The 27,767-nt window shown below is 30.6% G+C and overlaps 1 protein-coding gene across 1 annotated transcript; it reads left to right on the plus strand.

Moving 5' to 3' along the window:
- Positions 1-3,934: 3,934 nt before the first annotated feature.
- LOC111003426 lies at positions 3,935-12,290 on the plus strand. The gene is made up of 4 exons (XM_022273936.2): positions 3,935-4,030; positions 9,610-9,747; positions 11,059-11,220; positions 11,695-12,290. The coding sequence occupies exons 2-4, from the start codon at positions 9,631-9,633 to the stop codon at positions 11,773-11,775; spliced, it is 360 nt and encodes a 119-aa protein (XP_022129628.1). The 5' UTR covers positions 3,935-4,030; positions 9,610-9,630; the 3' UTR covers positions 11,776-12,290.
- Positions 12,291-27,767: the final 15,477 nt, after the last annotated feature.

Consider the following 27,767-nt stretch of genomic DNA (forward strand, 5'->3'; position numbering starts at 1 on the left):
TTTGATACTTAAAATTATCATTATGTTTACTACTTAAACTAATCAGTTAATTTTACTTCGATTCTAGTCAAATGTTAAGTGATACTAAACATTTGTGGCAATTATTTATTTTAGTTTTTTTTAATTATTTAAACTCAAAGTTTAAGAATAAAATTATTGTGTTTTTTAGTTTTAAAACATACTAAACATTTGTCATTTTATTCATTATTTACCCTATTTATTATTTTACAGTTTATTTTATTTTTTTAAGTCAAATTTTAAACAATACTGATGAATAATATATCGAACAAGCATTTTTCGTATGAAAAAATCGAAATGTCTACAAAAATCGATTATTTCCTCGAAAATCGATTTTTCACAAATCGATTTATCTTGAAACAAAAAGAATCGATTATTAAATAATCGATTTTTTCGACTTGAGGTCACATCCCTACGTTTTACGACCATAGAGTATATATTTATATTTAGACTATGACCTTTCTAATTCCTAAAACCTTTCAAATTTGGTACAATGAAATTTCAAATGGAAAAAAATATGTTGTGAACGAATAGCGAGACAAACAAAGAAAATAGAGGATTAGAAATACTTTTCAAATATATAATTATACCTTACCACTTGAAAAAAAAACCGTAGCCTAGGCCACCTTTACAGTAGAAAATTGTTAAAGCGTATCGTTTTTGGTTATTACAGTTTTATTTAATAATAGCATATATTACTATTTCAAAAGCATAGCTTTTGTTTTCTCGCCTAAAGCATATAACTGTTTTTAGGTAAGGCTTTATTGACGGCAAATCAAAAAAAATGAAATAAACCTAAGTATTTTTTATTATTTTTGGTCGAACGAAAACTTATTTCAGAAAACCTATTACTTACATTAAATAGGAGATGTGGTATTAACTAAATCTGCATTACTTCAATCGCACTAGAAAGAAAGAGAAGAATTTCTATTTGCCGCTTTATATATTTATAGCGTCAAATATAAATAAATTCTTATTCTGTCTATACATACATATTTTGAATTTAGCCTATTGAAAACCTGAGACAAAATGTAACAGAGAAGGGAACACTTTCCCTTCTCTATCACGAAAAGGTGAGAGAAGTGGTAAAAACAAAGATACAATTTAATATACTGCATCTGTTTAGCAGCCTTATTTTATTTAATGGTTGAATTTGTATTTATTTATTAATTATAAGTAATAAAACACTAATCACTAATCTAACTTAATTGTTTTTTAATTTTATGAAATGGCTCTCCTTACTAAATAAAAAAAATGTAAAGAAGGTGCAAGGTCATATTTAATAAATAAGTATAATTCATAAATATTTAATGGTTTTTAAAACAATATATAATATTATGTATGTACGTTAGCTTTGCCCGTTAACGTTGGGTAATCACTCTTATTATGACCCTAGTGTGTGGAGCTATAAGCACCATGCTGCGAGACACGACAGTCACATTAACGCAGCCGGGAGCTTTCCTCCTCACCCGTCTGTGACCCCTTTGCAAACAAGTGGTCTATCCGCCTACATTAAATCATAATCCACAATTATTGAGAAAATACTGTCAAATAGATGTTATTTGGGTTAAGTCGCAATTTTTATAGTATTGCTAGGATAAATAGTATTTTTGCGTTTCACGACTGTCAGATAGCGCTATACGTCATAAAATGCGAAGCGAATATCTTATTTGGAACTTTTATCTTTCGAATAATTTATGTGTTGCATAGCTATTTGGCACTTTATCCATACATTGCGAAACAGGCCCTTAGTATATAAAAAAAAAACCACTTTATTATAGATGCTGAAATCTGTGAATAATTATGTTTAGTTTAAATAAAGGAATCGCGCGACTATCTGTATTCGGTAACTCAATATTTTTAAGGCAACTCTTTGAAGCAGCTTAATTAAATATTATTAAATAAATAATTGCAGGTACTAAATGTGTTTTACAGAAAACACTAATTCTTTTTTCGTAAGATTCAGAAGGCGGAATTAAGGTCACATAGAGGATCTACGAGACATCACAACGCATTGGATGTCACTAGATAAAATTTTTACTTAACACAAAAAGTACCAAACACGCTTTAATTTTGTTTAGTGACGCAGCGCAGTTCATCGGAGGCCGTAAATCAAATTGTTTTATGATGAAAAGATGTATCCGAAGGTCGCATGGGTATTATATCGCTTTTCGAAGGCCCCTCTAAAAATACATGTCCTTCCGAAATGCATCTCTGGACAATGAATAGTTTTCATGTTCATAGAGATTGTTGATATGGAAGAAATGGATTTAAACTTCAATTATAAAATTCTATATATAATTTGTATTTGTAATAGTTTTAATTTTTGTAATACCTTAAAAAATAATTTTTAAAATAGTACCAAGCAAAATACTTTTCTTATACTCATTTACATTCATCTTTCATTCATATATCATACTATTTCTATGTATAAACTATTGTCGTGTACAGGACAGCTTCTACGTCCTCTGAAACGAAAACGAATGTATGGTTTGTATGGCATATTCTTAACACGCACTCTCACACGTGTCTTGCACTTGCAATCCCAGCTGCACCCATAGATTTTTCTACCAACATGTACCATTAATCGGTAGGAAATCCGAACATCTTAAAACCAACAATCGGGTTTGCTTCAGGAAAATAAAGATTACCTTCTTGGTCAATCAAGAGAACACAAATATATGTGCTAATGCACATAGGCCTATAAGTCGTCTGTTTGTATTAATTTTAATGACACCGATTATGTGACGTCATAAATGAGATAGATGGTAGTTAATAAACATAATATTAATATAGACATAATATCAACTCGATAGCGGCACTTAGAAGGATTAAATACCTTTAGATAAGCTGTGGTTATAGAATTGAAACAACATTGTTTAACCACAGTTTAGTATCTAATCGGTATACTTTTCGTGACTTTTAAATAATAATTATTGGAAATTTAATGGATTCGAATGCTTACTTCGAGGAAAATGACATTCATTCATTTTGTCAAAAATATTATAACTTGCACTAATATTGTAGGGTGATGTCTTTTTGAGACCGTTACTCAATAGCTGCGGTCTAATAGCGTTAAATTATTTGTTTAGTAGTCCATGCTTTAGTGGAAATAGTACAACATAGATTTAACGTGTTCAATATCTCGTCAGTAATCTCAGAAACTTCATAACTGGATTGGCTATATCTATTTCTTGTGTTGTTGTAAGCGTCCAATTTTTCTGCGTTTTCCTATTAACATCACGTTTCAAAAAGCGTTAAAAGTTTACTGACACTTCTGAGCCTGAAAGAAGTACCAATTTTCTAGGATGTTTCAGTACAAAAGTTATCGAATAATTATTTTAAAACAATTGTAACATTTACAGTAGTTATATAATTTATATATATACATACCTACATATATAAATTAACAAAAGGATTATTAAAAATAGCCTGGTAGCAAAATTAATTATTAGGTTCTGCGATTCGTCTTATTTATTTAAGAATGACTAAGAAGCACGTGAATTGAGTGTTAATACTTATTAAAATATATTTTATTAATAGACTCTCTCCCAGAAGACCAAATTCGTTTAACAAGGAATAGAATTTTCAGGTACAATGGGTCATCAACATTTTGGTTTGATAATAGAACATTTATTATAGTTTAAAAAATATAAATATATTATAAATTTTTCGGTACATACTTTTTAATGAAATGTGATCGTTTTATATAACTTAGTTTTGATTTTTAAACGTGGTTTATTCCTTGTAAAAATTAATTTAGTCAAAGTCATTATCGTCAAGAGTGTTCTAAAATTAAATTCTACTTACCATTCTATATACGTATTATTTTATGTTCTATAATTATCATAACTAAGTGCATGATTACTATATGCGCGTCCTTTCGAATCAGGCTCTTATAAAGGAAGGGCGGTCCCGCCCGCCCAATACTACGCTCTACGCTACCGCGCGGGAAACAACTCCAATCGTACTCTAACTTTTCATCAGTCTATAATAGTGATAATTTATTAAGGTAAGTGTAATAACAAAATCTTTTCTAAGAGATATAGAAATAATAAATAAGCTTTTAATGAGAGTTATTATAATATGATAAGTTGTGCAAGTATCAATTAATTTTTGTAAGTTCTAAAGTATTACAATTATTGAATTAACAATTTAGTAATTACTGTAACGGTTAAATTAAGATTGTTATAAATGCAGCCTTGAGTTAAAAAAATATTCTATCAAAACAATATATGTTCACATAACATGTAGTTACTACGATAAATATATGTTTCATATGTTTTATCGTATTGATATGTGTATCCTAGTGATATCCTAGGAAATAATCTATTTTGCAAAAAAACGGGCACCTAAGGAAATGTTTCAGTTAGTTAAATAAAGTTTTGATTGACTGACGTAGTTTGTATGATTATGTAAATTTATACGGTAGAAGTGAATTCTGGCAATATTTTTTATACATTTTTGATGAATTCTTTAAAATTTTCACAAATTTACAAGCCAAATAGCCAAGGCAATAAAGAAAAGAACATTTTTTTACTTATTTTAATTTAATGTTTTTAAATAACTTCGAGCTGCCCAATCTAAACATCAGATTTCAAATGCAACAACTGCAGCAACTTCCGTTATGTACCAGTGTGCATTTAGTGTTTTACGAAAACTAACTCAGTCGAAATAATTGCTGCCTAAAATATAAAAGCGCTTACTCCATAAGGCAATTTATGTCTAGTCTTCGTAGTACTCGCTGGCGTCGGTTGTGTCAACACAAAAATAATCTAGCTTCAACAGATAGCAATACATTACTTCAGTTCTCCATAATCCACGAAGCATTTTTGAGCAACGCAGTATTCTCGCAGTAATAGGGCACCGGGTCGGACGGTAACTCCCGATATTAACCGTCAAAAGCCTTCTCCTTAAACTTAGTACCTTGACCTTGTAACTTCTACCCCTCTTACTTCTTTAAGGCTCTTCTCCAGATCCACTTAACGCCCTACTACTCCCCAACGCCTGATTCACCACAAAGTGGTCATCTATTGGTTCTGTGCATCGTTTTCTTCCCGAACCGGGTTCTGTTGACTGAACCGGTCTTTTGATGCTGTTGCCAAGTACTGAGACACGAGTCACAATTAGCCTCCGAGAGTAAGTTTGCCAGGTAGTCCAGTAAGGCTATAATTTTACAGGCTCTTACAGCGTCCTTATAACTATATGTTACGCTCCTCTAATAGGTGCTTTTTGTAAATTCCATTTCACAGGTCAACTTTCATGGGCAATTTGTTTAAGATCTCCGCCATTAAATTCTGTAATAGGCTGCACGACTCCTTACAATTGGTTACCTCCCTAACATCTTGAAAAACTATTCTACGTAAATATTTCTTAGCCATATCCTTTTCTGCTCAATCGTGACTTTTGTAATTCTTGTGTTTCTTATTATTTCGTGTTGCATCGCATTTCATTAATCGTTGAGATTAGCTTTTTGACCTTAGCCTTATTATATAAGGCATTTTTTATGATTTTACCCATTATATTTTTTTTTTAGTTTATTTCCGCCCGTTACATCCCGCATAATTTGTAGGTATTATGTTATTTGTTTTTTAATAAATGTAACAATGTGTAAATAAATAAATGTAGTCATATCAAAGTGGTATTATTATTTAATTTATTAAGTTATTTATTTTGCAGAAAATATAGAAAAAGTTTTGAAATATTACTAATCACTCAGAATCGTTTACTTACAACAGTTAACTTTACAATAATCATTATATTCTTTGGAACGTAATGTTGGTTATGCTGAAGCTTCAAGTAATATTGTTAATTCATAATCAAATTAATAAAACCTCTTTGTAACATTTATTAAATTATAAAATAATATAAATGTGCCTTTTTTGCAAAAGTCTAGTTTAATTTTCATAAATAGCAATATTATTATTATTATATTATATAAGTTATTCAACAAAGTGATGGTGGCCCACGCGAAAGCGTATCGCATCCTATCGAGGAATTCCGGCATTAGGAGAACTTTGACACACGTTTTATATATCACGAATTAATATATTTTATTAATTTCCTTTATTAAAGATACTGCTTTACTTAATTTATGGTTATATATTTTCCTATTACGTAAAATATTGCCGATTGAACAGGAAGTAGCCACATAATATTATCCGCTATTTTACAAGTATGTATATAGTTTTTTTATAAATCATTGTTTTTTCATAATTAACAGTGAAAAATATATATCTTTCAACGTAAATTTTCTTATAATAGTGTGGTGTACGAACCACATTCTACGCCTTCGTAGCAACTATACGGTTTCTATGCTATAATTTGTATAATTAGAAATAACATCAGCTTAATAAATATGGATTATGAGTTAATGCTAATACTAACTGTTTATTTTAACAATAACTCATGTGGTTCAAGCATAATGGACTTTCCAGATATTTTTTTTAATTTTCTTCCATAATCACTAGCCCTCATTTTTATGCAAATATACTAAGACGTTGTGAAACAATCATAACTAAAATTCCACAAACCACAATTAAAGCTTTTTTATAATTTTGTGTCTCACTATCGGACCAATGGGCCTCAGTATGTATTTTGCCAAAACTTTTACTTCGAATACCCTTGCGTAGATGTTAGCTTTTTTGCATTTTCGGGTGTGAAAATGCATGTTTAATGGTGGTCCGTCACTAACAATGTGAGAAGTCTCGACAACTAGCCACGTTACCGGTCTTAAAAATCACTTTTTTTTTATTTTTTTTTATTCCATTAATTAATTTAAGTTTCTTATATATCTGAATAAATGATATGAACTTGAATTCATTACATAATTTTCATAACAAAATTTAACACATAAACAAATAATGTCAGTCAAATTCCCTTTATATGTGTTGAAAAAGATGTCTTAAAAGTAACCGTACGTAAAAAAAAGTTTTAGATTTTTGAGAACTACAAATTTCTTTATCGTATTTATTTTATTTTTATTTTTATTTATTTGGTGCACAAAACACATTATAATCTTTACAAAAATAAACTTAAAACTAATAGTTATGAACAGGATTCTAATGTAAAACCATGTGCACACTGCAAAATTAATGTTACATCAATAAAAGGCTCATAACTAACAAAGGTAACATAGTAAAAAAAAAAACAATAATAATAATAATAATAAGTTCCTCGACACCAATTTAACGTAACGTTAACCAGGACCACAAGGGTCAGCACTTAACCCACGATGGAGGATGTCTTTAACGACACTAATGAATTTATTGATGTTGCGACAGAATATGTCCACAAGTAAGTGGTTGCTCTTTGCCATCTCGTTATATTGACGAGCCATCCTGGTCAAAGGGTTGTAAAAAGAGATGTTATTCTTATAAGTTTGAAGGGAAAATAAATTGACTTCGTTAGCTCTACGGGCACTAAATCTAATGTTAAGGCTAATGTGAGCTAGTAGTTCGGGAGAGTCTATAATGGAGTGGGTGATTTTGTAAAGGTAAACTAAGTCGAAGACTATGCGTCTGGATTCTAATGGTTGAACTTTAAATTTCAGGAGTCTATCGCAATAATTTAAGTTAGACCGGCCAGGTTTTATACGATAACATAAAATTCTGAGAAATTTCCTCTGAATTCGTTCAATATCGTCAATGTGCACCTTATAATTCGGCGACCATATTGGACTACCGTATTCTATCCGTATTAGTGAAGACTCTAAAACGAAATCGCCTTTCAGCACATAAAGCGATGGTAAACAATTATTTAAAATGCACTCAACCATGAAAAGATATCAAGTTGGTCAGTAAAGTGGGCAAGCAATAAACAAGTTTATCCACAATCGTAAATAAGTGTGCCATTTGTCCTTTATCTTTCAAAAGACTATCGTAAGACCCCTGTCAATGCTTGAGATGTTTGGCGGATTATTTACTCCGGTTCATATCTGCACCGTTTCAGTAGATAAAGAATAATAAGAAAAAGAATACCAACTCTATTTTTAAATGGAGACATTTTTGCAATGGGACTTGGCCTTAGGCCTTCCTCATTTTCTTTTATCAAATAAGTGACTAGCCTTCTGTATTTTTGGGTCACAAATAGTTTTCTTACAATGTTTATCTTCATTGTGCGCATAAAAAAGGATATTCAATTAATCATGATAATCATTCTTTTGATCGTTGACTTAAAAATAAGGTTAAAATTAGAAAAAATGTAATCTGTTTTGTTTGTGCTTAAGGCATAATATTATATATTGACGCTACTTGAACGACATAATTCGTTGGTGTCTCTTCGACGGTCTTGTCTATAGCCGATAAATAAAAAAATAAAAGAATAATATAAATCATTAACACAATGATATTTTTTAAGTTTTATGAAAATTCATTACTTACCCGAATCGCTCACGCATTAGAAATATAGGTCATAGAAATTCTAGACCTTCGCTTTATTTTTATTTACATTCAAAAGGCATATTATTAAAAAGCATAGTCAGGAGCGATTAACCCAAATACGTACCAAAAATTGTAATAAATAAAATATCGAATTTTCGCTAGACAGCAGGGACTTAGAGAATTATTGATGAATATGAACAAACGACTTCGTTATAACATGATACAATGAGGATGCGACCTCGATTCTCCGGTTTTTGCTATAAATCTTTTAAATTACCTATTTCTCACATTTCGTCTTTATTATTTGATGTTTATTTTCACTTAATAATGACTAAGTCACAAGGTCGAAACCAAAGTAAAAGTATTTACCTAAACCTTCCATATAAAATATAACTTTTTATTCGGCCTGAAACTATTATCGTGGCGAAGTATTAATTACGCTCTTTGTTGCAATAATATGTACGTAAGCCCCGTTTGCCGAGTAGTGGCGAAGATACTTTTACTTCAGTTATTGGTTACTCACAAATATTTTTCCATGTTATCAAACATAAGGTTTTAGGAATAAATGAACTAAACTAAGTCATGAAGCTCAATTCTTACAACACAAGAATAAAATTGGTATCGTACTTTGACTTTGAATATCTCCTCTTGGTTAGAATCAAGTTAAATTTTTTATTTACTTGCATTTGTTTTTCAAAACCATGATTCACAAAGAAGAATGGAAGGCTATTGTGGAAGCGTTTCCATAGCAAACTACGTTTGAGTTAGCTGCAGGTGTTAGTTATAAGACTGTATTAATCGTGGGTTTCTTCTTGAAACCTTTTCAATTAAGTGAAGCAAATCGACAAACCAGCGTCGACTGCTGCGTTGCATTCCTCAACCGGTACAATAATGAAGGGTTTTGAAATCGAATCATTACCTATGATGAAAAGTAGATCCTGTACTATAATAGAAAGCGCTCAAACCAATGGCTGAACCTTGCCAAAGGTATTTTCAGCCAGCCAATAAGTGAAAATGGGTAAATTCGAGTCTCGAGCCTCGAGCAAATCGTAGTACCCAGTTATTTTTCTAAATAAATGTTATTTAGTTATTTAAAAAAATAATTGCCATCCCTAGGTTCTATATCGCTTTACAGAAAGAATACAGGTCTACATTTTAATTATTATTATACCGCCTTCATATCATTAAATATAATAATGTATAATTTCAGGGTTTGGGTAATGTTATCAAGATGATGTCACTACCGCTAATCGTATCACTGTCTATCACACTCGTCTCAGCTCTACCTGCAGCAGTCTTGGTCGATGAAGATTATCCTTTAACAGTAGATCCTAGAAATTTACAAGAGGTATAGGATAATTTTACTAATTCTTTATTTAAAAAAAAAGGTTAACATTGTAGCTCTTATTGCATGTAAATAGTACCTTCTTATTATTAATATTAGTCCCGTCATAACTGTATAACGTCATAAAAGTAATTCTTGGTCACAAAGGTCAAAATTGAAATATCAAATAATAAAATATATGCCGAATCATTGTAAATTTTAATTAAAAAGCAAAATTGGTTTATAGGAAGTCGTTAAGTACAAAACTTTGGTCATCTTATGCAAATTGAAAGATATTAAAAAGTCTTTAAATTTTTAGATAATTCATAAAATTTGATTAATCGTAATAATAACGAGATATTGAATCTGTGGCGTTATGACTCTTGGTCTAGATCTGTGTTTGTTTCGTCATCATTTGTTTTTAAATAGGTAATCAGCCTTCTCCACCTAAATTAATTGAATCTAAAGCTAATCTAAAGTTTCCTTATGTTGTTTTTCATCACCGTACGAGCGAGTGTTATGTGCACCTAATTAATTATATTATTAACATCATATTAGCCTAAATATTACCAACCTTACTTACTTACCAATTCTTAAAAGGCCGGCAACGCACTCGCGAGGCCTCTGGCATTGAGAGTGTCCATGGGCGGTGGTATCACTTAACATCAGGTGAGCCTCCTGCTCGTTTGCCCCTGTTCTATAAAAATAAATATGAAGTTAAAACTACATTTTTTCGTAGAATTTTTCCAGGTTTTTCAGATAAAATTATCAAGCTGTTGTTGTTTTTGGTCATAAAAACCGTACTTGACCAAGCTTTCTGTGCCTAACCACTCAGAACAATAATATTATTAGATACAATTGGAACAGCTCATTAAAGTAATGACTTGTCATCTACTAACCAATTGAAGCATGCTGGCGTAAAGTTTAACAATACTTCACGCCTTCTTAACCTATTTAGGCCATATTTTGAGAATTAATGTTTGAGTCACTGTGGGAAGATTAATAACGTACTGAGTTTAAGGATTTATTGTCATAGGAAAATATTAAATAACAAGCTTTTTGATCTGGAAAATTAAATTAAATGTACTACAGTTTGCTATTTTTGGGATATTCAGGACAATAACGGAGTAAATTTCGGCATAATAACGCGTTAAAAATGTTTGTGTCTAAAACTAATAAAAATTAACACCTGCTGAAAAGATCTATCACTTTCAGAAAAAAATGAATTGATTTTTGTTAGAATATATATATGTTTTGCTCGAATATATATTTTAATTACAAGAGGGTGCGTATACGTATACATATATAGATTTTGTAACATAGATTAATTTTCAGAACTACATAGTTCCACAGAAGAGGGCGGCATTAGTACTCGACAGGCTTCTGGTAGCATTGCAGAAAGCACTAAGGGAAACTCCTACATCACGATTTGATCCTGAGCGCGATGGACCACGAACGGCACCATTGAGATTGCCACATTATGATGCAAACGATATGGTAATACTCGTTTTAATCATAATAATTTGTAGACTATTGGCCATGACCACGAAAATCACTTAAAGTTATTATGTCAATTTTGTAATAAATGTTATTGAAATTTGAGTGTTCTTAATTTCTTTATTTAGAAATTATTCTGAATAAAGAAATTAAGGTTTTTAAAATATAATTATTTTATATTAATTAATAATAATTAATTTAATTATTATAATATTATTTAATAATTCTATTTTATAAAATCTTTACATTGTATAAAGCGAAATGTTCTTACAACCTAAACTCAAGGGTTAACCAATTCTTTTCTACGTATACACTAATTAAATGTAATGCAATAAAAATAGAACCAAAAAACTGTACACAAACGACAAAAGTAAATGTTGCTAAACGGCAGAGATATTACTCATACCACCAAATAAATTACTCATTGTGACAGATATGAATAAATAAAAATTACATATTAAATAATCTTTTCAGACCGGTCTTCAGCGCCGAGGCCAAGGCAACAACCGCGGTCGAGTCCTCAGATGTTATTTTAACGCAATAACTTGCTTCTAACAGTAATTATACGTATCATCTTCAATACCACATCATGAATATCATTCACATTATTAATTAATCTTTACGTCTAATAAAATATTTTTATAATAGCTATTTACGATAGTTCAATGTAATGCGCTCTTTTGTACTACGGTTTAATTTGGTTAACAAATTGTATTGTATGTAGATTTAAAAGATGAAATGGATAAGGCTTTGTGTTGTCACTATCAAATCATGTAATTGAACATCAAATAGTTTGAAATATTGTAATATGTATGGTAAAATGACCAAGCCAATATGTAGAAAAATAAATAAATAATTCGTTCAATTAGTGTCAAAAAACATGTCCTTTAAAAATATAATATAAAATATTTACACACCTGGGACCGTGACTTTGGTTTCCTTCTATATATTTTTATTTATATTTGTTACTCTGTGCTTCGAGTATCTGAAAAAAAATATGATCATTTAATCAGGTAATATTTTTCAAGATTACGAAAATGCAACAAAAATGTGGATGGTGTTTGATTTTTTTTGTAATATGTATGGTAAAATGACCAAGCCAATATGTAGAAAAATAAATAAATAATTCGTTCAATTAGTGTCAAAAAACATGTCCTTTAAAAATATAATATAAAATATTTACACACCTGGGACCGTGACTTTGGTTTCCTTCTATATATTTTTATTTATATTTGTTACTCTGTGCTTCGAGTATCTGAAAAAAAATATGATCATTTAATCAGGTAATATTTTTCAAGATTACGAAAATGCAACAAAAATGTGGATGGTGTTTGATTTTTTTTAATATTTTGTTCTTAGGGTCTTAATGTAAAAAAAATGATAAGAAGCTGTTGCGTGAAGCTAAATATTTTTTATATATTAATTTTGATAACTTATTTTGAAAAACATATTAAGTTTTACCTATATAATACCTACATTTGCTATTCTTAACTACTACTTACTATTTTTACATAAGAAATAATTACATAAGAAAGCAATCTTCGTATAACTTAAAAAAATATCATTTTGTAACTATTCAAAATAAAATAATAATCGTGTATCTATCCTTATTTTATTTAAAACCTTAACCTTAAAAAATAATTTAATAGGATACAATTTAACAAAGATATATATGTTTACATCGTCTAATCTTTTAATTGAAATAAACTTGAAAGTCTTAATAAAGTTTTGATCGAATTTAAGAGACAGAGATTTTAGATCGAATTCAGAGTAATCAGAATACGGAATTATAACAAATTTAAGGATTATTAATTATTTACCAATTCTAAATAAATTTGATTGATGTTTTAATTGAACCGTATGGATTAGTCTCATTTCAAAGCTCGACAACGCCCACAGGCTTATTGTAACGTATCAAGAACAAGATAGGTGGTGATAGATTTGTATAGTTTGCTTGGAAAATACAGCCCATGAACACTTAGGTAAAAACGTTAATAAATTTATCAAGAAAAAGCATGAAACACCACAAATACCGGTGTATAAAAATATTTACAAGTTATAATTATAGAAATATCGTCGCATTGATTAACAGATAATAGTTTTTTTTAATAACTATAACATAACTAAAAATAAAATATTGGTACGAATATGTAAACACAGCAATTTGTGTATTGTACACACAGTGCATACATAAAAGATGATTACGAGAAGAATTTTAAAGGAACAGAAAACATATCAATGTTGAAAAAAATTAAAATTTCTGAGGTTAGTATGTTTAATAGGTAATCAATGTATTCCGTCACCGAAGAGCTTTGGCTGGAATATGAAAGTTTATAATACGAGAGAAAAGAAAGTCAAGAAAGATACAGGCAGGTGTGGAAGTTAAAAACAGTGATTCAAATTTATCGAAAGGTAGTGCAATTTAATTGTTTTTTTTTAATTTTCAGTTGACTTAGTACGGTTTCTATGTATTCGGTAATTTAATAGCCAAAGAACTTACGAACTTATATACGTTTTTCGCATACTAATTAACATTGTATGCCCATGACGTTACTTATAAAATAGAAATGCCACAAAGGTTGCTCCATCTAGGCATAAATAACTATTATTATATTAACTCATGTTTGTTTTCCTAGCATAATGGTTGAAACTCCCTTCGATAGATGTCGTTACAAAGTCGTGTAACACACAAGATGTCGCTAGTATGAATTCAAATTCAAAAATCATTTATTTACGTAGGTAACATAACGTACACTTATGAACGTCAAAAACGAAATATACATTGAAGGCATCTAATTTTACTCCCAGTTTCAATGTTCTATTTTTACATTTACTCCCAGTTCTGAAATCAAAGGCGTAGAACGGAAGAGAAGAACTGGCAATAAAAATATATTCTTGCTGTTTAATGTCATGTAACTTATTTTTCAAATTTAACAGACAATATTATTAAAGTAAATTATTTATATGTAGTCATTGGGTCATGCATATTTGTTACATAAAATATAAGAAATATAAACAATAAATAATTTGAAAGAACTTACGTTATTTTTTTATTTTTACATGATGATTACCAAGAAAGGTAATAAAAATATATAACGAACTAGCGACCCGCCCTGGCTTCGCACGGGTGCAATGCTGATACTAAATACACTACAGAAAATCTGTGAACGTTGTATATAAAAATGTGGGTTATCCATAAGAGATAGACATATACCATCACGGACTTTTCTGTAGACCTTTTCAATGTGTACTTTTCAAGTTATATATGTACTAAGTACATTATTTTGATAAAATTCGTAGGGTTCAGCCTGCGTTTGCAATGTAAGCGGAAAAAATGTAATTATTTACGACATTACATTAGAAACCTCAAAAATAACAGTACTTCTCCACTATTTAATGGATGTTATTATACATATAAACCTTCCTCTTACCACTCTATCTATTTAAAAAAACCGCATCAAAATCCGTTCCGTAAATTCAAAGATTTAAGCATACAAAGGGACATAGGGACAGAGAAAGCGACTTTGTTTTATACTATGTAGTGATAATCTATACTACATTGATTGTTTGAAGACCCATAGATTATAACATTGATACATATATTTAAATTTCCAGTCCAAATTAACAATGACCCAATGGTTTTATCTATTATTACAATGTTTCCTGTCTGCAATCTATTTTATTTTCTCGATCATGATCTCCCTGCAAATCTTTAGATCTTGCATCTGGATCATTGATTATATGCCTCTATTCACCAGTGGCCGCATTTATTCTTATCGTAAAGAAATATCTCAGTTATTGTGACATGAAACTTCCTTATACCGTCTATATCGGTTTGAATTGAAAAATCTGTGTATTTCCTAGTTTGTGTGCGATGATTGTTTACATTTTGTTTGTGCTTCTTAAGAATTCTTAATTCTTAAGAAATTTATTGAATCACAAACATTAACATACATGTAAAATTGAGGTAGCCCCAGTAAGTTAAATAATACTTGTGATGGAGCAACCTCGCAACTTCCCTTAAATTATAGATTACAATGTTTGGACCAAAACAACTGAAATATGACTTGACAAACTTAGTTACAAAATATATTATTTTTCTATTTATTTATTTTTGAATTAAAAACTAACTAAATTAAACAAATAATAACGCACGGTCTTTGCGTGCGTGCGTGTGAGTGCGTGCATGTGTGTTTGTGTGTGTGTGTGTGTGTGTGTTTGTGTGTTTGTGTGTGCGTGTGTGTGTGTGTGTGTGTGTGCGTGTGTGCGTGTGTGTGTGTGTGTGTGTGTGTGTTTATCTGATTCTCGTCAAAATTAATTCTGTTTCTTCATATGTGATAGTTTTCAACCACCCAGTTACGGTATTCTTACAATTATATAATAACATCGGATATATATTTAATTTCTGATTCAGTTTATTATAGATGTAGGCAGCCTGTGTAGTATATTGACGTTGAGCAGAAACTGTGTGCACGCGTGGGGCGTATGCTACAATATCTTTACGTCTCTTCTTTAGTTTACCTGGACTAAATGGTAGTGTTTTGTGCATACGTAGGGTGATATGCAAAATGTATAATTTTCTAACGCTCAATAAGCCACTATTTCTGTAAAGGTCATCGGTAGAGTATCTATATGGTTTGTAGTTCATTACTTTAATAAGGGCCCTTTGAGATCTCTCTAAATCTAAAAACTTAGTTTTAGTTGCTCCTCCCCATACGGGAATGCAGTATATTATAATAGATTGAGCCAGGGCTAGATAAACTTTATTAAGCAATGACGCGGGCATGACGTAGCGTAAGTTTTTAAATATCCAAATAAGTTTTCTAACCCGGGCCATAATTGTTTCGATGTGTAAGTGCCATGATAACCTTTGGTCCACTGTAACTCCAAGATATTTGGTAGAGTTGACACGTTCTATGGTCTGACAGCTACAATTCTGGGCAATCGGATCACCACACCTATGAATCCTAACTCCAAAGTCGTAACCCGGCTGAGATCTTTGATTCGCAGTAAAACATATAAAATTTGTTTTATTAACATTAAGTGAAAGTAAGTTGGTATTAAGCCAGCCAGCTACTTCAGCCAGACCTAGTTCAGCTGCGGATTTCACAGCCATCCAAGTCGCTCCCGTGTACACAATCGCGGTATCATCCGCGTATGAGTAGATCCGTCCGCCATTGCTCCGAATATTACAAAGGTCATTTATATATATCAGGAACAATGTCGGGCCAAGCACGCTTCCCTGCGGGACGCCATATTCCACGGTTTCTTCTTCACTTATCAAATTATTAATTTTAACTTGTTGTTTTCGACCTTGTAGATAACTTCTAAAAAGGGAGAGAGCTGTATCACGAATTCCTATGGCTTCCAGCCTGCGCAGAAGAATGGGAACGGAAACGGTATCAAATGCCTTTTTAAGGTCCAAGAATATTGTTACGCATTTAATACCTCTGTCTACATTATCAATTATGTCATTAGTAAGTGCAGTCACGGCATCTTGTGTAGACAGGCCCTTCCTAAATCCGTACTGTGTGTTGGATAAAATTTTGAATTTATTTAAGTAATTGACCAGTCTATTGTTCAGTAACTTTTCTAATATTTTAGAGATACATGGCAGTACGGATATAGGACGGTAGTTATTGACGTCGTTCAGGTCCCCACTCTTATGCACAGGCGTGATCAACGATCTCTTAAATACGGCTGGAAATATTCCTGTTTTGAAGCAGGAATTAGCCAGCTGGCTAATGAGCGGGACAATAAAGTCTCTGGACATTTTCAAAAACTTTGTGGGTATACCATCCCAACCAGGTGCGCTCCCAGAATCGAGACCCATGAGTATAGCATCCACCTCACGAGGACTAGTCTCAAGAAGAACAAACGAAGACACCCGAGAACAAATGTCTGTAGTTGTTGGGTTACCGAAGTTAAGTAAAATGTCCTCAGCTAAAGTTGACCCTATTTTAACAAAGAATTGGTTGATACGGTTTAGTGAGTCAAGCGGATTCGGAGTAATATTCAGTAGACATGTATTTGAGGATTTGGGGGTTTTAAATTGAGTTACTTCATTAATTTTTATCCAAAGCTGTTTAGGATTTTTAACTGAGTTAGCTATTTGAGTTTTATGAAATTGTCGTTTAAGTTTTTTAATTAAGTTTGAACAGAAGTTACGAAAGCGTCTAAATGTTATTTTTAAGATTACGTTAAAAGGATTTTTCTTTAGTTTAAGTTGCATTTTATTGCGAAGTTTAATACAGCGTAGGGCTCCTAGTGATATCCAAGGTTTAAGAATTCGCTTGCTATTAGAGATTGTCTTAGTTTTAGTGTTACAAAGTAATATGGTTTTTATTTCATGGATAAATTTATTAGCCAAGGTCTCCGGATCATTGTAAATATTGAAAAATGACATGTCTGAGTTAAATAAGTCTTTACACGCGTTTTCAAAGTCAATAGAAGTTGAATACCTATGGCAGTTTCTAGTTACAGTTTTTTGTGCTAGGTTTAATACTACCATGGCATGGTCCGTGATAGTTGTAGTCAAGTTTGTCTTCGTATATTTTTAAAGATTTTAATTTTATATTGATTTTATTGGTAAGAAGTAGTTTTATCGCGATCATATCTAGAAACGAATGACTCAGTGAGAAAATCGAAGAATTAACAATTTCAAATTAAAATTAACAAAACTCAATACATGTTTTATACCCTCATTAAAAACCATGATTACTAGTATTCTCCGGAAGCTACGCCCTAGTGACATTGCGAAGTTTTGAATGAAATATTTTGCTCTCAAATAAAAATTATATTAAACTAAGCAGCCTCTTTGAATTGAAACATTCCTACTTTTTCAGCTGGGTTTCCCCTATTAATACAATAACCTGTAGCTTGAACGGCTGGTTTGCAAAAAGGAAAATTTAAGTGTAAATATGGTACCTCCACTACATTTTAATATAACGTACTTTGTCGGAAATTATCGAGTTCTTAAATTGCTTAAAACAAAATATGAACACTATGTGTCTAAAAATTACAGATCGGGATTGGGTCGGACAAGAATAGAAAACTTGATATCTTATTCTGATTATCTTATAAAGAAAATAAACCTGTATAATGTCAGGGACGTCTAATAGGTACTTAGTAACAAAATGCATTTCACACAAGAGTAATTTTATGCAACAATGCGTTAAATAAAAATACAATAACGTGGGCAGGAGTCCCTGAGATTTAATATGGTTGAATTTAATCCTATTTTAAAATTCTATATTCAAAACTAGGTATTATTAGTCTTAGGGCAAAAACAACTATGTTTATATTAATAAGATCATGGAGATGGAAATATCAAAATCAGTTATTTGTTCCAGAGATTATTTATTACGAAGAAATTCAAATTACATTTTGTTAACATATCACACAACAGAAATTAATCATTCATCAGGACCACATATGGAAATGACAAGTTTCATTGGTCATTTTAAAGAAATAGCGTCGCAGGTGTACGACGTATGTACAGATTATTAGCCACTACTGTTAGAAAGAAAAAAAATCTTGTAAGGATAATTATTATGTTTATTGAGGTTGGATGTTAAATGTGTGCATTTATATAATTTCAGAAGTAATATAGCTGTAGTTGTAGCACCTCATATCTTCGAGAATAATTGTAGTGAGTAAAGTTGAAATAAGCAGAGCAGTGTTGGCCTAGTGGCTTTAGCGTGCGACTGTCATACCCGAGGTCGTAGGTTCGATCCCCGGCTGTGCACCAATGGACTTTCTTTCTAAGTGTGCATTTAACATTTGCTCGAACGGTGAAGGAAAACATCGTGAGGAAACCGACATGTCTTAGACCCACAAAGTCTACGCGTGTCAGGCACTGGAGTCTGTTTACCTACTTGCCTATTAGATGTAGAAATGATCATGAAACAGATTCAGAAATCTGAGGCCAAGACCTAAAGAGGTAGTAGCGCCACTGATTTATTGATATTTTTATTTTTAAAGTTAAAATAACTGGAATTCCGTAATTATTTCGATACATGTACGAAATTTACAGAAATATCGTTTATTAATCTACTTAGCCACAATTTATCATTAAAGTCTTAAGAAATTTGATAGTCATAATAGGACCCTGAAACTTTTGAAAGGCATTATGCTAAACTAAGTAAACTAAGCAATTTGAACCACAATGTGAAATTAACATTACCAGAAAACGAAAATCATTTTCCTTTATACTATTTCTAAACACTAATTAATAAGTTAAGATATTATATTAAGATGTATGTAATGTTTGTCCATCACCATCATCACATTGAGAACTGGCAGTAAATATAAAATTAGAATCATTTAAAGTATATTTCTTTTTTTTTGGCGTTTATAAGTGTACATTATGTACCTATATGAATAAATGATTTTTGATTTGATTTGATTTATATAATGCTATGTAATTTACAGCAATATGGCGAGAGGCCGATGCCTAGCCATGCGTGGTACTAGTGCCTGATCGTGTAAACAAGTGTGCTGAAAAGTTCAATAGAAAAACACTTTTTTTAATAGAATTTATTGTTCGGAGTTTTCGAGAGCCATACCACGATTATAGCGGTCACATAATTTTTCTATATCATTTTAAAGTACGATTTGTCTTTACTCACAAAAAAGGGTTCAGTTCCGGCAATTAACGAGGTCTGAGAACAAGAGAAAGTAGATATATCTAATGCTGATAGATTTGCGTTTGTTTTTTCTTATTTACTATAAACTATGAGGTTTAAAGGAGTGGCCAAGGGTTTACAGCCAGTTCTTTCCGTCTACTCTATGCGCTTGATTTTGACAAGAAATCTCACTTAGAATCAATTTTTATTCACGTTAATAAGTGTCAATTATTCCCAATATGTATAATTGATATCTGGATTGGAATTGAAAAGAAAAGTTTAACAAATTCGATGTCGAAACCCAGTACATTCTTAAACTTAAATCTACTGAGCTTTGTATGTCCAAGCTGTAATCTTTTACAAAAACTTGCAGATTAACCTTTTGGTTACATTAACATTATCCTAAAATAACAATTACTGATGTGGGAAGCCGCATTGGAATCCTTAAGATAATTTATATAATTGAATAAATGTAAAATATTTTTTCCTCTGAATAAAGCTTAACAAAAGTCCTTGAGAAACTGTTTGAGTTTTAGTATAGTCTGGTAAGTGTTTATTACTCTAAATTTATAAAGTTTTTTTCACCTTACAACAGTGTCACAATACAGTACTTAAATATAACAGTGTTTACTTTATTACCACGTCATTAGCGGGACACTCTGCAGGCCTTTGAAATATTACTTCAGTTCTTCTAGTGTAACTTTACGCTTTGCTAGTGAAAAAATTACACGCAAAAGGACACTTATTAAAATTTTCTATTATATTTAACAATGAATTATTTTTTTAAATTAAACTTTCTAATGATAATTAATAACATTTAAATAATCATTTGTGTTCACAACATTTTTATTAAATATAAAATCAGTTTGTAAACGATTAAATGTCTTTGTGTCTGTCTCAATTGCAATTACGTTGTGATAGTCAAATTAGGCTGATTTAGGTTTTATAATAAAGGTAATATTTGAAAATATATTATGAAAATATACTATTGGGTTAGCGAGGGATCAAGCCTACGACCTCAAGGATAAAAGTTGCACGCTGTAACCACTTGGCCAACATTGCCTTTTAGAATACATTCTGTTCAATAATGCCTCTGAGAATCACAGTCAGACAAATTAACAGACACTTAGAAGTGATAACTGAATTTTTATTTTTTACTTGTAAGAACTGGGGTTGTCAGAGTACCTATTCCTCTGCACTAAGCTAATACGAGAAGCTTTAGTTTAACATAAAGCGTAAGGGACTTTCACCAGCTATTTTAAATAAAATATTTTAAAATTATATTCTTAAGTGTAATAAATATAAAAACATTAAACCTCTGCGTTTAAACATATTAAGTTCGACGGTAGAAAATAAAATAACATTTTCTACAGCGTTAAGGCGATTCCGTAACTTGATCAGTGAGTTGATTATGCTATACGATCTACGTGACGTCCTTTAACCTCGATAATTAATATAATAAATGATATTGTATATTCAACGCAAAAAAAATATTTTTATTCATATTAGAAGTTTTAAACACGTTTTAACTGAGCCGCCTTAACCTATAAACAATTTAAAAAAAAACAGAAATTGTATCCGACATTTTTTTATTTTTTTATCTCTCTCTCTCTCTCTCTCTGTGGTACACATTTATTTTAAGTGCGTCATGCACAGAATGCTTATCACTTATTACCTATTAGATTAACAAATGATGATCATAAAACAGATACAGAAATCTGAGGCCGGGACCTAAAAGGTCTAAGGTTGCAGCGCCAATGATTTTTAATCGAAATTACAAGTTCTTTGTTAAATTAAATGATATACATCCATTATTGTAACGCATGTGTCAGATCTGGGAAGCTTTTTAAGTAAAACTTACCTATTTCAGGGCTAGCAGCTCTTCCAAAACAAATTTATTAGTTAATTCTTTAAAAAAATTCCAAATGTCGGTTAGTCCATCCCATAAGCAACTTAACTGGTATTAATTTTTCGTATCACACAAGAAATAAAGATTGTATTTTTATTAATCACTTCAAAATATCGTAGAATTGTACACTTTGTGAGTAGAGCGTAAGAGTGGCTCGTTATAACAACTTGTTGGAATATTGCAACGTCTATTTTCGTCTTGTACCCGTTGAAAAGGTTGGCTTATTATTAAGTTTCGTTTAACATCATCCGAATATTATCATCGCTATAGCTTTGCATGGCCTGAAAACTGAATAGTTTTGTAGAAAAATAAGTTTCTTATATGGATTATGTTAAAAATCTGCATTTAATCATTATAATAATTTATTACAAAAAATTCGTACATAGATGATATAATATGCAAGTTACAGTTATTTAAAATTAAAAATAAACAATTTTCTTTCTTCTATTGAGGGAAATACTTATTGTGTGAGACTGATGTCTGTTAAAGCTACACAGTACCTGTTTTTCAGGTCATCAGTTCTCCACCACTTCGCATCGACGGAAAGTCTTAAAAAGTAGTGAAAGTTAACGAAGAATAAACAATTATTATATTATAATAGATAGAAACATCAATAAAAAATATATATAAGTAGGAAACCACATGGGAAATGGTTTTTGTGTGAGTGTGTATGTGTGTGTATTTATCTGTTTATACATTATTATTTAATTGTTAATCTAATAAACAGTTAATGAATAAATAATCGTTAATTTAATGATTTGCTGTTTCAAAATTCGTTCTATCGGGAACTTTTAGGGTTCAAGTACGCCTTGATTTTAGTTAATCAAAATCTCTGAATCATCTGAAGTGATGATTTTTATGTGGAAGACATGATATTCGTTTAACTTAATAAACCAAGTCATGACAAAGCGCCAATAGTGCGTTGCCAGAGTTAAACCAATATTATAAAAATAATTGCTCAATATGAATGTTAAAATATTATTTGTATAATATGTTTGTCAGTGTTTATTCTTGTTTAATTTCTAATTGACATCAACACATTGATTACCGCAGGGAGGTAAATTATCTAAACTTATATTGGTTCATGGCTGTTAATTTCAAATTCAGTTACAATGTTTGTCGAATATATCAAATATCGACCGTAATTTCTTAATTGCTTTAACTCCCAAGAGATGAGTCTGCTCTTATTTATTGGAAGTCTTTCGGTTTAAATAAGCCAATATTTGGATTCTTGGGAATACACGCAAATTGTATTGCAATAATTTACCTTCAAACATAAATCATATTTAATTTAAAGACATACTGGTAAAGTTGTTTTTAAGTTTACCGATCCGCGAGGCTTGTTATTACTGCCTACGAAATCTACACAAATATTAATACATCACTACATAGTATAAAACAAAGTTTCTCTGTCCCTATGTCCCTTTGTATGCTTAAATCCTTGAAACTACGCAACGGATTTTGATGCGGGTTTTTTAATAGATAGAGTGATTCAAGAGGAAGGTTTATATGTATAATAACATCCATTAAATAGTGGAGAAGTACTGTTATTTTTGAGGTTTCTAATGTGATGTCGTAAATAATTCCTGTGTAAAATGAAATTTGTGCGCCTAGATTTATTAGATAATGCGAACTTTACACAGAATTTGTTTTACACAGAATAGATTACGGAAAATATGGTTACATTGAATGATATGTAGACGTATTAATGCCTATGTGTTCATCGTCATTTATGTTAATTGTTTTATTTGTAGATTTGTACATATCTAAGTTAGGTTACAATTATCAATTATATTTACACTTAAATTATTTTACTATCTTATTTAACAAGTTTATTATACAGTAAATTAGTTTAAAACTGAGATAGAGAACTGAATAATGAAATAGCACAAAACCGAAATAAACAAAACAACTTTTGTGTAAATCAAACATAGGTGTTGAACTCATCTCTTACGTTATATTTAATTAAACTTTTTAATTACCAGTATTTTAACGTTGTATAAACTTTTTTGTTTATTATAACCTTATAGATACAGTTACATTATTTTAGATCGAACAAAATTAATACTCTTATACAAAAAAATATTCTGACCATATTATACTTGTATTCGTAACACGTGTAAACATATATGTTTTCACTGTAGCAATTTTATTTCCATGCACCGTCACATAAACATCTAGGGAGATATCAGACCCGGGACAAATACATTTTCTCATCGTATTATTATTTTAAAACTAATGCACTATATATGATGACTGTTTAAGGCATGTTTACTGTAATTTATAATCTCAATTAGGTTATGATAAAATTGTACATAATTTCAAGGACATGGTTTTCACACAGAGTATGGTAAAGTATGTATTATAATAGCTAAAAGGCATATTTATCAATAAACACTTAAGCTAAATAAAAAAATTCGGCGCCAAGTAGAACATTCTAGACGCCCCGCTGAAAAGCAATGAACTTATGTGGAAATCGTTTTTACTAGTCGTAAATAATAAAGTGGATTGTAATGGACTCAATCATGGCTGTGAGGTATATATGACTGCGTAATTATAAAATTGATAGCCGTAAGACTTTATGTCCTCCTCTCATTAAATTTTACGGTTATAAAATAATTACTATGAAAGTAGGTCAAATATAATTATCACAATGCTTTTCTAGCACAAAAACCAGTTGAATTATATTCTTTTTATAACCGTGCCTCAGCAGAATGCTGGCGCCACGGCGGCCTTCAAAGATCAGTGCAGGAAGCACCCGAGGCGGTCTTAATGGGTATTGCTAAGAAAGGTAAAAAATATGTAGTAAATTAGTAACCTTAATGTAACGAAATAGAAATGAATAAATCAGTGACGTTATAACCTTGTAAAGTCGGGGGTTCAGATGTTTGTATCTGTTTCATTATCATTTTTCAATTTAGTAGGTGATCAATCTCCTGTGCATTGACCGTGTTATGGGTCTAAAGCAAGCCGGTTTCCTCACGATGTTTAAACCTTAATGGGGCACATAGAAAGAAAGTTGATTGGTGTACAGCCGGGGATCGAACTTACAACCTCAGATATGATAGTTGTACGCGGTAGCCACTACGTCAAAAAAATCCAATCAAAACCATTTATTCATTTAGGTAACACAATGTACACTTATGTATGTCAAAAAGGTATACTTACTGATCATATATATAACTATTAAAATATAATTTTTCTATTACCTTATTATAAAAATAAAACTATTGAAATAACCAAAAATGACGAATCAATTAAAAATCAACAACTTTATAAAACCTTGTATGGTAAATAATCGTATATTGTATGTATGCATTCTGTTTTATAGCCACCCTTTAAAAGCACTCAAGGATCCATTATAAATTATTGCGGTAGCTGTATGTAACTGTTAGTATTAAATTTTACTTGAGAATATACAAGGCTTTCATAATTTAATAGATTTTGATTGTTTATTAATTCAATTTTCAAATAATACAGCTAGTAGTTATGTAAAAAAATGATTACAGTATTATTTTTAGTTTGTTTATATAATATTAAATTCTGATAGCTATAAGGACCATGCCGTGTCTGCTTCGCAAATGCTACGTTGATGATAACTATCTTCTCTCATGCCTCATTAGTCAATGTAGTAAGTGTAATAGGTGATGTGTTCGCGAGCAGATAAACATTTTGGAATTCTATTAATTCCATATTTTTTTATATGTATTTGCTGTTAGTATTTAATTCCGTTTGGAAGGCTCTGAAATCTGTGTATAAGAAATAAAAAGAAAAGAAGTACAGATATATTCAAGAGGACGCTCTTGAAACACAATTGTATGCTTCTCTTTATGCAAAGAATGTTATATAACAGTTTAAATAAAGATTATCTTTCTTGTACAATTCCTCTTATTCAAACATTTAACTCGTACAATTTCTCCATAGGGCCCACTGAACTACATTTTGCAAATATATGAGCGGCTTCATTTGTCAACAAATCGAAATATAATAAAATATGTTAAAATCCTTTATATTTTTCAAAGAAAAGCTGCTACAATTGCTCACAGTAGTGAGATGACGGACATTATGATAATGTTTACAGCTCATATCTATTAATACATATTTATCATGTTTGGTCACCAAAGGATCCAATTCATAAATTTATGCGATCAAATAAGTTATCAAAAGAAACAGCTATCAATATTTAGAAGACTGAAGGACTGCGGGTTTCATAATTTCTATGTGACATTTTTTGCTTCAAAATAAGTATGAATCTCATGAAGATATTGTACAAAATAAGACCGTAATACTATTATTTTTTCTTCGTTTTTATTATGATATTTTGTTTTATACAAATGTTTGTTCCTAAATTACATTCGTCAAAATAACATTTCTATAAGCGATACCAAAGAAGCAACAAGAAATTATTGATGATTTACACTTAACAGTGCCTAGATCAAACTCTTCACTGAAATTATCAAACTTAGTTAATTTGAATTACTTGCTTCAAAGTAAGGGAGGTTTCAGTATAAGAATTCAATATCCATTGAAAAAGTTGCGGCTGTTAAAAAGATTTATAAATGTCTAAAGAGAGAAAAAAACTTAATGAATCTATATTACTCGCGCGGGTCTAACAATATATTTCAACTCGATTGGATATATAGTATATACCTATGCGTATAGTTATTGTAATAATTAAACTACTTAATAGTACAGAAAACTTTGTTATCCGTGCAATAATACTGTTTATATCGCTTTTATCGAAATCTGTTTGCACAGGCATAATCGATGCCCACAATTTGTTTTCCAAATTGTTATTAGATCGTATCTTGTCAAATTTTTAGATAAATTTATCGCCCTGACTACATTTGTACAGCTATCTGTTTTGTTACTGATAACACTGTTACGATTTGATTTAACGTAACTTTCTGCCGAATCTGAGCTTGCTTTTGTACTAAAAAGGTTAATAAACATTAGAATAGGTTATCGTTACAAAATTAACGTATCATATCTTTCTATCTATCTACTGTCATTGGTTTACAGTTTACACAATAAATCACCTTAAATGCCTACTTACTGCAAATAAAAGAATAAATGATGAACATAAAATACATTTAAATCCTTTATAAGGTTAACAATTTGAACAAAAAACTTAATAAAAAGCTTACCCTACCCCAGGGAAATAAAAAACAATTTAAAAAAGTTTGAAGAATATAGACATTGCTATACACAAGCTGCCAAGTGGGACCGGAAGTATATCCGATTTAACAACAGATGCCAGGATATGAGAGACGCAGAAAATAAACACACCTTATAACAGTATAAATTCAATGTATGACATTTGTCCTTATTATAAAAAACTATACATTAAAATTAGGAATATAATACGCCCGTTACCATGGTTACCATTTTTTTTACATAAAACCACGCTGTCCTTCTGATGGGGATTTGAAATTTTAGTTCCTTCTAACATACACATTGGAATATAATACAACTATACCACTATATACTTTGTTACTATATATAAGAGGTGTCTAAAGAGAAGTTCAGTTGTATCACATAAAAAAAGGCATACGCGTGCTGTTTTATATTATCCTATTTGATTTGCGACTTATGGATGCTAAAACTATAAATATGGTTAGCACAATCACAACATTTGGAATTATAATATAAGTATTGTATTTATGAATATGTATAATTTATTCAACGTTGTAATTCTCTGTAGTATAAATAAGAGTATTATTTAAACAATTTTGTATATCATAATATTTTAGCAGCTGTTCACTTGGTAAAACACGAAAATCACTTAAGGTAATTTCAGATGCGTGGAAACGCTCATCAGTATTCTCTAACCAAACTAATGTTTGAATAATAATTAGATAGAGATCCCATTGAACACATGCCTTGTGACTTAGAATTTTGGTATATAATATATAATTCATACCAACAATTAAAATAATACTACGCAATAAAAAAAATGTTTTACTTTTTTTTCTTAAAGTATTATTAATATATATATATAATATAATATA

The sequence above is a fragment of the Pieris rapae genome, chromosome 4 (assembly GCF_905147795.1).
Source record: "Pieris rapae chromosome 4, ilPieRapa1.1, whole genome shotgun sequence".
Classification (NCBI taxonomy): Eukaryota; Metazoa; Arthropoda; class Insecta; order Lepidoptera; family Pieridae; genus Pieris; species Pieris rapae.